General features: G+C 31.0%; 1 protein-coding gene and 1 long non-coding RNA gene across 10 annotated transcripts; both read right to left on the reverse strand.

Annotated features, from left to right (window-relative positions):
* Positions 1-244: 244 nt before the first annotated feature.
* Positions 245-1,510, reverse strand: LOC145303772 (high mobility group protein B3-like). The gene has a single exon (XM_080145383.1). It carries the CDS (start codon positions 1,207-1,209, stop codon positions 655-657), a length of 555 nt encoding a protein of 184 aa, XP_080001509.1. The 5' UTR covers positions 1,210-1,510; the 3' UTR covers positions 245-654.
* Positions 1,511-2,986: 1,476 nt separating this feature from the next.
* Positions 2,987-7,501, reverse strand: LOC145303781 (uncharacterized). 9 transcript variants are annotated; one of them, XR_013873830.1, is made up of 6 exons: positions 7,382-7,501; positions 6,630-6,712; positions 6,003-6,064; positions 5,577-5,639; positions 4,319-4,664; positions 2,987-3,827 (listed from the first exon to the last, which is right to left on the reverse strand). It is a non-coding gene; the product is annotated as an uncharacterized LOC145303781 (long non-coding RNA). The 9 variants fall into 9 exon arrangements; XR_013873825.1 differs by having other exon boundaries at positions 2,987-3,837; XR_013873822.1 differs by having other exon boundaries at positions 2,987-3,866.
* Between the last annotated feature and the right edge of the window lie 5,726 nt (positions 7,502-13,227).

Consider the following 13,227-nt stretch of genomic DNA (forward strand, 5'->3'; position numbering starts at 1 on the left):
ATTTTTGTTGATATTTAAAATCTAAGTACAGATCGATCAAGTAACAAATTGGAAAATCAAGGGGGGGGGGAAAGTTCTGACACATTTGCGTAAACCTGGTGTATAGGCTTCATCTTTAGACTGAGAAGATAGGTTATTAGGGATAAAATCATTCTTATATGATGAATTTCCCCCAGATTTAAGATTTTTTGGATAGGCCTCCAGGTGGTCTCTCTACAGGTAAAAATGAAAAAAAAAATTTTTTTTAAGAGTTAGATGTCAGTTTATGAGACAAAATATGTATGTTTTTTCTTCAAATATGTGAATAACAAAGATAAAGCCTATACACCAGGTTTACGCAAATGTGTCAGAACTCCCCCCCCCCCCCCCCTTATTAACTTTGTTCCTAAGACTATAGTTACATGAAATACTTAGAAAAAACAAAACAAACTGTATTATATATTTTTTTTTAAAACTAATAATGGTGGAAGGGATTCAATAATTTTAATATTTTGACAAGCGTTTTGATCTACTTTTAATCATCACAGAAATGAGATTTGGTTTAGTCTTAAAATGAAATACAATCATTTGGCAAAGATAATGTCGCACGGAGGTTAAAAACAATACTAAAGTATATCGATCACCAATCAGTTCTTGGATTTAAAGTATAAAATTTTACTGATGAATTTGTTTTGCTTTATAAGCTTTCATTTTTAGATCATATTCCTTCGACTCCTTCTTAGCTTGATCTTCAAAAGGTCTTTTTTCCTCGGGAGTAGCTCTGCTCCATAATTGTCCAATTTCTTTAAACAATTCAACACTTGTAAAGTCAGGGTTTGCTTCGGCAAGCATCTGACGTTTTGCCTTCGTAAAAAGCATATAAGCCGTCAACTTCTTAGGTTTATTTGGATCAGGTTTCTTCTTTGGTGCCAGTTGTTGTTTGGGGTTCTTTTGTTGCTGTTCTGTTTCGATATCGTGTTGATTATCTGCTTTTTTGGCAGCTTCTACTGATCTACTTTGAATACGATCGATTTCAGCGTATCTATTAAACCTTTCTTTCTGGTTATTTGTCATAACTTCCCACGCCTCTTCGCACTTTATTCTGCTACCAGTAAAAAGATAATCCTTGTCGGCATTTGGCCAGTCAATCAAAGCCTCGCGGTACAGAGTCTCTATGAACCACCGTTTTCCAGACCACGGACGTGGCTCGTTAATATCGTGAGAGGCCATTTTAACAGCTTAAATCAATTACGTAAACGAATCTAGCAAATATATTAGTGGTATTTTCGATCTTAACCTCTCAGTAAGAATAGAAGGTTATTTTAATATTAATTTCAATATTTTAACGATTTTTGATTATGAATATAGAAGACAAAAAACAACAATTCACATTTAACAGAATAACATCATAATAATTGCCTAATGCTACAAAAATACTTGTCAACAACATTCCATTTGGAAAATAGAAAAATATTGAGCCATTGTTTTTTTCTTGTGGAAATTGGCGGTATTTATCATAAATATGCGCGGCAAATGCGCTTATTCTTGATTTAAATGTCGTCTTTTTAATTTTATGGGCGTTAAGCTGCTTTACAACTAACTTTGACTTGTCTGTCCCTTGGGGAAATGTAAATTATCCTCACCTTTTATTCAAAGGCAGTCAGCTATGCACTATGGCCACATTTTAAGAGAAAAAAATTTACAGAGAGCAAGGAAATCTAATTTTTTTCTGTTTTCTTTCTGTGTCTTAGAAAATTGGAAAACGCAGTTTTATTTGAATCACTCTGTATATATAAGCAAAGAACTTTAAAATTTCTCGAGGATTTTAAAAGAATGCTTGAATTTGCATTGAATAATTTTTATTTTACATGACGAATGCAAAGATTAAATTATATAAAAAAAAAAGGAAATTTGCCTTCATACGTATATTTTCGTAACCTGTTTGAAATACATTGAAATTAATCATTCATTTGCAGACAATATATCTTTTTATATTAGTAAATCATGAATTAAAAAAATTACATGATAAACTTTCTATATTGATTATTCTATGTGAGATAAGGAATGCCGCGTATGTTTATGTGAAGCTTTCGAAAAACAGCGTTGCCACATTAAAGTTTTTCTTTATAATTACAGTTTTAATTTTTATTCCTTTAGGTTTTTTAAACTTAAATATTATCACCGTTGAACCGATAACTCAAAATAAATTATTTGTGGTTTATGAAATAATCAATCACATATTCAGAAATTTAATTTAATGGCAACCTTGATTATATGCTTATTATCTTCCATTCATGTCGGCTTCGTATCAAGCCATTAAATTAAAATTAGCTCGATTTCTTGAAGAATTTGATTTTCCCTATGACAGCTTTCACTGAGTGAACTCATAGAAAAAGTGTATCATGAACAATCCCGATGTAAAACCGAAGTGAATTCCCGAAGTAAATTCCCTGAGTGGACGTCATTTACATATGTGAAATCAATCCTTATGTTACATGGGGAACAGGCTATTCCTTATGTGAATACGCTGTTTTACCTAAGCTTAGCTGTCAAATACATGAGTAAATAATCGATTTTTACGGGGCATTTGTGCATAATAACAATAATTTCGGGAGGGTAGAATTAAGCCCAGCTAACATTTTCATTGAAATTCATTTAAAATTCATCTTTTTCGCTTACATCTATTCATTTAAAATCATCATGCCAGAAAAATGAAAATCAGGGATATATCAGAATCAACTCCCTTCTAAAATGGCACCGATTTTGATGATTATAGAAATGAATTTTAAATGAAAATCATTTTTGTGAAGACCTGACTTTTAAATGAAAATCATTTTTGTGAAGACCTGACTTTTAAATGAAAATCATTTTTGTGAAGACCTGACTTTTAAATGAAAATCATTTTTGTGGAGACCTGACTTTTAAATGAAAGTCATTTTTGTGGAGACCTGACTTTTGAATGACGCGGCATTAAAAATTCATTTAAAAATAATAAAACAAACGAAAATCTATAAAAAATATATATTTGATAATTATATTTCAATTGATCAGACATTTTAACAGCACCACAAAAATAGATATTATAGGTATTATAGACAGTTTTTCGCGAACATTAAAATGATAAAGCTAAGATACGGCCCTTCAAGGCTAACAAAACTAGTATATATGTCATTATTTTTATTTTGTGGAAATTGTCTATAATAAGACGCTATACATGATTTTCCAGTATGACTAAGAACCGGTTCAATTCCTGCAGAAATTAATCGGTTGCAAAGCCATACTGAAGACTAAATTACCTACTTAATTAGTCAATAAGTTACAATTTTAGGTATTATCCTCTTAGAAATTTTTTTTTCAATATTGAAAATTTGAGTACCCCCCCCCCCCCCCCCCCCCCCAACGAACTATGAACCGTGGCCGCAGCGCTCGGCTCCCTAGCCTGCCTAGCCGCAGCGCTCGGCCCCCTTGCCTGCCTAGCCGCAGCGCTCGGCTCCCTAGCCTAAAACCTAACCTAACCTAAAATAGTTGTTCGTCGGTAGTCGGGGGGGGGGGGGGGGGGGGGGGGTACAAAATTGAAAAAAATTGAAAAAAATTGAAAAAAAAATTTCTAAGAGGATAACGCCCAATTTTATTACAGAATATGTGTCAACATGAAGGATAGAAGGCGTTGGTGGTGAAGAGGGAATCATCCCTTCCCCCCACCTTCCCCGTGTTCCAACATAAAACAAAGATAATAATATCCATAAAAGTGAAGTAACAATTATTCTGGTGTCAGAATAAGCAGAACATTTGTAAGTAAATAAAATTGTATAAGTTGTTTTTAAAAATTACTACCTACTGAAACAAACCTTTAAAGGGCTTAAAAATGACTTGTAAGATACTAGCGGCTACGCAAGAAGACTCTAGAGGCACTTAAAGTTGGGGGGGGGGGGGGGGGGAATAACAATTTTGGGGGAGGGTACAACCACCCTCCAAAGAGAAATCGCCCCTAAAAACGTATTCCCACCCCCCCCCCCCCCCGATAATAATTATTATTTTTAAAACTAAAATTTTAATTTAAAAAAATAGGTTTTGGGATTCACCCTCCGCAAGTGACCCTAAAGTCCTCTAGGGGCTAAGCCGCTAGTAATTTATATATTACTAGGGCTCTACTTTCAAAAGAATATGGAGGGGCAGAAAAATAGCCTAAAATATACCTACACAGACGTTTAAAAAAAACATAACCATCCTAAGACCTATATGTATCAGATAGTGAGATCCTTTGCTACGGTACAGACAAAAAAAAGCTTACTACTTTATATATTAGGATGATTGTATATTGTAGGTACATAAGAAATACATTATTAGACAATATAATAAAACCCATATTCAGCACATAAGCAAAAAAATATGATAAATTAGGCTTATAATAATTAAAACATAAAATTACTGAAGTTTTTTAATTTAAGAGCTGTAGTTTTAAACTTATTGATATTTAATGACATTATTGTTGTTACACAGAATAATATCATTAAAATATCAATCAGGCAATCAGGTTTTTGACTAGAAATAAAAAGTAGGTTTATTTGAACAGTACTGGCTAAGAAAGATTGATAAATTATTAAATTATTGTTCTTCTCGACATTGATCTTCTTCAACTCTGCGCCCAGGACTATTGCGGATATGTTGCACACAGATTTTGGTATCTGAAATATTAAATTTTTTTTATTTATTCTGTAAATTGTCTTATTTTACTTTCCCTTTTACAATGATTTACAAAATAAGAAAAAAACAAAGCTATTATTGTGATGTGTATGGTTGTCTCAAGTCCTTGTAAGAAAAATTACAAAGAAAACTTTATTCCTTAAGTTTCTTCTTTGAAAGTTTTACTATCTATTATCTTAACTAATTTAAAGAGGTAGTTGCACGAAATGCATTTAATCTTGAATTTAGTGAACTGCATATCTTTTTCTGTTCAATAGTTTAAATTACATCTAAAGGACATATATTTGAAAGAATTTTAATTTTCTACCAGGTAGTTTTAAATATCAAGATTTGAAAATCATATTTTATTTATATTTGCAACATAAATGGAAGTATGAAATAAAACATAGAATAAATAAGTCCCTCACACAAAGTGCCTACAGAGCTTGGAATCACCCCCCTTATTTTTAAAAAAAAATGGTGTTGTTAGTTTTTTTTATAAACTAACCCTTTAAGGCCCTAACCCTGTGGGGCTACCCAATACAACACAACATAAACTTACCTATCCTATAGTGACAAAAAAAATATTTTCAATTTAATTAAAATAAAGAGTTTTTTTGGTATACCAAAAAAATAAAAAGTCTAAATTTTAAAAAATGTTAAATTTTTAGCTTTTAGTTTCGACAATGTACATATACTAGACAGACAGGCAAAATCCACTTGCAAATTATTGGCACAAATCTAAAATCTAAAAATACGATTGCTCAATTTCTTCTAATTGTAAAAACATACGGACGGACGGATCAGTGAAAGGACCTCTATTTATAAAAAGCTTAGTTTAATCTTTCATCTATTTTCTCAGGTCATTAGGCATACTGGAACTTTAATAAAAAGACTTTTTTTGTGAATCTTACCCTTAAGTTCAGACGGACTGGCGGGGCAGTGGTGAACTAAACAGAAGCACCAATTCTGCTCAACTACAATCAACACAGAAATAAGCTTTACATAATATCTAGCATCTTAAGGGATAAGTCTAAAAACAATAAATTTATAAACATTTGGACACAACTAGCTAGGACAAAAGTATATAATATTTTTAAACCAACGAATATAAGAAAGTGTTTATATAACTTTGGGAGTGTATTGTATAGTCAATTGTCCCCTCCCTCCCTGATTACCACAATTTTCAGGAAACTATAACGTGATTTTAAAAGTTTCTAGAATGCTTTATCAAAATTAATTTTACAAAAACTTCTATTACAGATAGGTACATTTATCAGATGTAATATCTAGTTTTTAAAAAAGATGCCAAATCCCTTATGCAGAGTCTTATTTCATTCCTTGAAGTTGAGTCCCAACTATAGAATTCACAATCACATCCACCCTTGCTCTCATTATTCACCTTAAAACAAAACAAGGATGACAACATTCATAAGTTTCTTTCAAAGCACAAAAAATCATGGAGGGACAAATGGATAAATTGATTAATAGAGCAGATATACAGCTGTCATAAAAAAGCAAATCATGAATATTACAAAGATATGTTAACCTTGCTACTGAAATCGTTCAAAGGATATACCAAAAAAAATATGCTTCTTTAAAAAAGATAAGTTACCTACTTTGTATGAAAGGACACTCAAGTTCAACTCAACTAACCAATAAAAAAAAGGGGGGGGGGGGCGAATGTGCCACTTTTTGAACCCAAAAGTAAAACACGCATGATCTTAGCCCATAAAAGAGTTAAAGCTCTAAAATTCGGTAAAGCAGTTGCTTACGTGGAGAACAATATGGAACTGTAAAGAAACGGCGGCGTTCACAAAAAGTGGCACATCCCCCCCCCCCCCCCCTTTTTAAAACCCTTAAGTTGTTAAGCCAACTAATAAGAAAATGTTATAATAAACCTTAGGGGACCAGTGTAATGAACAGCCCATTGTCCCCTCCCTCCCTGACTAAAAATACTGACAAACCTGAACTCAAAGAAGGCAGAAATAATGTTCTTGCATGTCATCTTTATCCCCTCTGCCTGGTTACATATCCGACAAACAATAATCTAAACATTATTTTCTTTTTACATACCTATCTTAATTATGATTAATATAGTTTTTTTCAGTCCCACTTTGAAACCGATTAATATCTGCTGGATTAGAATCGGTTATCAGCCATACCAAAAAATCACGTAGAGCATCGTATTAGAGACAATTTTTGACAATCATAAAATTAATATCAGTTTTGTCGGCCTTTGCCTTTGGCCCCTAGGGGTAAAACAATGGGTTTAATCTAACATTTTTTTATTTTACTATCCGCGGAAAGCTGTCTATAATACGATGCGACTAATAACACACCTCTTCAATAAACGTATCTGATAAACAATATCTTGGTTTGATTAAGCTATTGAATTTAGTAAAACATTTGGATAAATATATTTAGTTTTCTACTGCATGTACAATTCCAAGGCTTAAATAACCATGCATATGTCAGTAACCACTGAATCGATTGAGTTAGTAATATATTTTTTATAATCTTTATTGAACTTTAGATAATAATTTCTGCAACAAGGCTATATGTCAATTTTGATCATGTTTAATTATTGGAACTTTAAAAAGCATTTTCTTTAGGTACTTGGTTTTTAAAACTTTCCGACCATTGTTTTCTCCCTTTAATAAGAAATTCTAAGTAAGTGTCTCTGAGCTTCTATGTTAAAAAATTAAATAGTCCACACCTGTACGTCCAAAACTTCTTAGCTGGAAGAATAAGGTTACATTTGATGGACATTTGGTAGCTCTAGCTCCATCTTTAAACAGTCAACGAAATATTTAACAAAAACAGGCCATCTAAAGTTAAATAAATAATTCGAAACATCTGAAAATATAGAAGATTAGTGAAAAGTATGATAATATTATGAATGAGTCGCATACAGTAAATTTTAGTCGAAAATGGGTTTATTTCTTAACTTCTAGAAATAGTACGCTTATGCAATGATTATCATAAATATTAACTAAAGTTTTTACATCTAATTATATCATATAATAAATAAAATAGAACAGAGATAACAATTTGAAGTCTATAAAACGCGAACATACAAGCTTCGCTTAGTAATAATAACCGTTGTATTATTTTTAATTTCAAACTGTCTGCTGTTATAATATGTACAGAAAATTCTCACCTGTAAAAATTCCTCTCATATAAGAGATTAAAATCGTCCATAAGCAAAACTTTTTTGAAATACTTTTATTTTATATGATTTAAACTGTTTATTTCATACAATTTTTTAAGTTTCAAGAGAGCATAATCGTTTAATTATTACAATTTTCTAGATGATTTGATTTTAGGAGTAAAATTGTTATGCAGAAAATGTCCAGTGAATGCCGCGTTTAATTTTTAAATAAATAAATGAAATGTCGTATTACGGTATTTTTAAAAATTCTCATTTTAATAACGGACTAAATGAATTTTGGATGAAATTCATTAAATTTTTTTAAAAACATAAAATTGAAAAATGCATGCTACATCATCTTTTTTTCACCACTAGACTTAAAAAAAGATTTCTTTAAAAATTAGGAAAAATTACAAAAATGAAAAATAAATGCTGGTCATTCACTTTTCATTTTCAATGAAAAAAACATTCTTTTCATCTTTCAGGCATTTGGGGGAAAATTACAAAAATGAAAAAAAAATGCTGGTCATTTATTTTTCATTTTCAATGAAAAAAAGATTCCTATCATTGCTATGAATTTGAATTTGTCATTTAATTTTTTTGGAGAGATGACGCATGTTTGACTGGGAGTAGATATGTTTTTCAAGGTACTTTTGTAGATTAGAATTTAAACACAAATAAAAAAGCTCCAGAAAACTAAAATAAACAATGATAAAAATTGTTCTATATGGAAGAAAATATAGAAAATAAAACTCTTTAAGGGGGGGGGAAGTTTGTACACTTATAGGAAATGAAATTCAGTATCAAATTTTGGGAGGGACTTGTGGGCTTGTGTTTATAGTTATCGACCTAATTCTTTTTGTAAAAGCTCTTATATGACTGGATGTACACGGAAAACTTTTAAAAATGAATTTCGGGACTTTCCTTCTAGGGGCTAGTGGAGCAAAAGACCCCCCAAAACACTAAAAATATGAGTTCTGAGCTTATTTTTAGAGATATCAACCTGATTTTTTTAATGAAAACTTTTTAAAAATAACTGAACTTAGTAACCATTACACATTTCATTTTGGGACTTTCCTTCTATGGGCTTGTGGAGCAAGAGACCCCCCAAAACTAAGAATAGGAGTTCTCAGCTTATTTTTGAAGATATCAACCTGATTTTTTAAAAAGAAAACTTTATTAAAATAACTGAACTAAGTAACCATTACACATTTCATTTTGGGACTTTCCTTCTAGGGGCTTCTGGAGCAAGAGACCCCCCAAAACTAAGAATAGGAGTTCTGAGCTTATTTTTGAAGATATCAACCTGATTTTTTAAAAGTAAACTTTATTGAAATAACTGAACTAAGTAACCATTACACATTTCATTTTGGGACTTTCCTTCTACGGTCTTGTGGAGCAAGAGACCCCCCAAAACTAAGAACAGGAATTCTGAGCTTATTTTTGAAGATATCAACCTGATTTTTTTTTAAAGAAATCTTTTTTAAAACAACTGAACTAAGTAACCATTACACATTTCATTTTGGGACTTTCCTTCTAGGGGCTTGTGGAGCAAGAGACCCCTCAAAACTAAAAATACGAGTTCTGAGCTTGTTTTTTAAGATATCAACCTGATTTTTTTAATGTAAACTTTTTAAAAAAAAACTGAACTAAGTAATCATTACACATTTCATTTTGGGACTTTCCTTCTATGGGCTTGTGGAGCAAGAGACCCCTCAAAACTAAAAATACGAGTTCTGAGCTTGTTTTTTAAGATATCAACCTGATTTTTTTAATGTAAACTTTTTTAAAAAAACTGAACTAAGTAATCATTACACATTTCATTTTGGGACTTTCCTTCTAGGGGCTTGTGGAGCAAAAGACCCCCCAAAACTAAAGATATAATTTCTGAGCTTATTTTTGAAGACATCAACCTGAATTTTAAAGAAATCTTTTTAAAAATAACTGAACTAAGTAACCATTACACATTTCATTTTGTAACTTGCCTTCTAGGGGCTTGTGGAGTAAAAGACCCCACAAAACTATAAAAAGGAGTTTTGAGATTATTTTGAAAGATATCAACCTGATTTTTTCAAAGAACTTTTTAAAAATAAACGAATTAAGTAACCTTTACAGATTTATTTTTAGTGTTTAGGGAGGTCTTTTGCTCCACAAGCCGCTAGAAGGAAAGTCCCAAAATGAAATGTGTAATGGTTACTTAGTACAGTTATGTTAAAAAAGTTTTCTTTAAAAAAAATCAGGTTTCATTTTGGGTCTTTCCTTCTGGGGGCTGGTTGGGCAAAAGACCTCCAAAACGCTGAAAATATGAGTTCTGAGCTTATTTTTAAAGATATCAATAATGTGTAATGGTTACTTAGTTCAGTTATTTTAAAAAGTTTTTTTTTTAAATCAGGTTGATATCTTTAAAAATAAGCTCAGAAATAATATTTTTAGTTTTGGGGTTTATTTACTCCACAAGCCCCTAGAAGGAAAGTTACAAAATGAAATGTGTAATGGTTACTTAGTTCGGTTATGTCAAAAAAGTTTTCTTAAAAAAATCAGGCTGATATTTTAAAAATAAGCTCATAACTTCTTTTTTTAGTTTTTGGGGGTCTTTTGCTCCACAAGCCGCTAGAAGAAAAGTCCCAAAATTAAATATGTAATGGTTACTTATATCAGTTATTTTAATAACGTTTTCTTTAAAGAATCTAGTTGATATCTTAATAAATAAGCTCAGAACTAATATTTTTAGTTTTGGGGGTCTTTTGCTCCACAAGCCCCTAAAAGTAAAGCCCAAAAATAAAATGTGTAATGGTTACTAAGTTCAATTATGTTGAAAAAGTTTTCTTTGAAAAAAATCAGGTTAATATCTTTAAAAATAAGCTCAGAACTCATATCTTTAGTGTTTTGGGGGGTCTTTTGCTCCACAAGCCCCCAAAAGGTAAGTTCCAAAATGAAATGTGTTATGGTCACTTAGATCAGTTATTTTAATAAAGTTTTCTATAAAAAATTAGGTTGATATCTTTAAAAATAAGCTCAGAACTCCTATTCTTAGTTTTGAGGGTCTTTTGCTCCACAAGCCCATAGAAGGAAAGTCCCAAAATGAAATGTGTAATGATTACTTAGTTCAGTTATTTTTAAAAAGTTTTCTTTAAAAAAAAATCAGGTTGATATCTTAAAAAACAAGCTCAGAACTCGTATTTTTAGTTTTGAGGGGTCTCTTGCTCCACAAGCCCGTAGAAGGAAAGTCCCAAAATGAAATGTGTAATGGTTACTTAGTTCAGTTGTTTTAAAAAAGATTTCTTTAAAAAAAATCAGGTTGTTATCTTCAAATAAGCTCAGAATTCCTGTTCTTAGTTTTTGGGGGTCTCTTGCTCCACAAGACCGTAGAAGGAAAGTCCCAAAATGAAATGTGTAATAGTTACTTAGTTCAGTTATTTTAATAAAGTTTTCTTTAAAAAAATCAGGTTAATATCTTCAAAAATAAGCTCAGAACTCCTATTCTTAGTTTTGGGGGGTCTCTTGCTCCACAAGCCCCTAGAAGGAAAGTCCCAAAATGAAATGTGTAATGGTTACTAAGTTCAGTTATTTTTAAAAAGTTTTCATTCAAAAAATCAGGTTGATAACTCTAAAAATAAGCTCAGAACTCATATTTTTAGTGTTTTGGGGGGTCTTTTGCTCCACTATCCCCTAGAAGGAAAGTCCCGAAATTCAATTTTAAAAGTTTTCCGTGTACATCCAGTCATATAAGAGCTTTTACAAAAAGAATTAGGTCGATAACTATAAACACAAGCCTACACGTCCCTCCCAAAATTTGATACTGAATTTCATTTCCTATAAGTGTACAAACTTCCCCCCCCCTTAATTCTAATCCCACCACGGATTTAATTAATTTCTTCAAGGGGGATGTAACTGCTTTTTTTTTATGTAGACCATTAACAAACTATAAAAATAAAAGCCTAACATTAGAATTTATTATTAAAAATTCTACAAAAAATTACTAAGTGCTCTTGCAGTGTAAAATTTTCGGAAAAAAATAACATGGTCTTAAATGATACAATATTGTCTGATATGGCAAGAAATAGTGAAAAAAATTTTTTTGCCAGTGGCAGCGATTTCAGCAGCTGCAGTTTCTCTAAAAGATAAATATTACAGAGACAAACACTGTCCCTGCAAAAAAGATTTTGTTCAATTATCCTTTGGTACAGACGAACATACAGATAAACATCCTGTTACTTTTGTATAAAGATTTACTCTTTGTATTTTTCTTAATTTATCTACACTCTTTGTAAACTTAATTTGTTAATAAGAGAAAAAAATTTAAGGACATATTTGTATTACCAAAATAATTAAGAAAAGTTATTATATTGATTAAATTATTGTTTCTATAAAATTATATTAATACTTAAAAATAATAGTTATGTTTACTATTATCATTTTATGATTCTATTTCCGGAATTTAGAGAAGAAGACATTTAATAAGATCTTCAAAATGGGCTTTGTGTAAATCAAACTGTTAAAAAAATTGGACAACATAATAATTAAAAATGTGGCAACATTGCTTTTAAATACTTATGACAGCTTACTTCCCTCAGCTAATTACATATGTGAAAAATACGCACAGCTAACATAAGTATTATTCATGAGACACTTTCTGTGAGTGAGTCATAGGGAATCACTTTCCCTAAGTCCACATAGGTAACACATAAGGAATTTCCCCCTAGTAAACCCTATGTACCAAGCTGTTTGTTCAAGAAATAAATTATAAATATGAAAACAATTTTTAGGTTTGAATGTTGATATATGATAAAAATTAGATCAAAATATGCTTTCAGTAATAAACTTAAAAATAGAATGTAGTTAAAATAACGATGAACGCAACTAGATAAATTATATTTATATATAATCGATAATTTAGCTCTAAATATTTGACCTACTATTCGTATTTTTCATAGAACTAATGCTCTTTTTATCATCTTAGTGAGATGAATCCTTTGTTATGATAATTTGACAATTCATATGTTTTAGATTGTTAATATGCAAGTTTTTATTTATATATGTATAATTATAAGTACGTATTCATGTACTACGTATAGGAACTATTCAGGGCTCTTGAAATATATATTTTCAACTAGCTTATGTTATACAATTCCCATTGCAGCGTTGTTATGTATAATAACTCACCTGTTTGAAAAAAGTAAAATATAAATAATAATAGGATCGGAGTAGTTCTTAAGATCTTCCTATCCTTGTAGGGCTTATACTCGGATGCGATGCCCTTGCCCTGTGGGGCTACCTTGTACCCAGAATAACCTAATCTAGGTTGAGGTAAAACGATAACATTAGAAAAGTATACCTACCCTGGGTTATCAATTTATTTCTTATATTTTCGTCTTAGTAAGTGAGAGAATTCATTAACTAGCTTGCCAGTT

The sequence above is a fragment of the Acartia tonsa genome, chromosome 2 (assembly GCF_053477335.1).
Source record: "Acartia tonsa isolate MP-2025a chromosome 2, ASM5347733v1, whole genome shotgun sequence".
NCBI classification, from domain to species: domain Eukaryota; kingdom Metazoa; phylum Arthropoda; class Copepoda; order Calanoida; family Acartiidae; genus Acartia; species Acartia tonsa.

Excerpts from the sequence above, each read along its gene's own strand:
- LOC145303772 (XM_080145383.1), bottom strand. The coding sequence starts at position 1,209 with ATGGCCTCTCACGATATTAACGAGCCACGTCCGTGGTCTGGAAAACGG.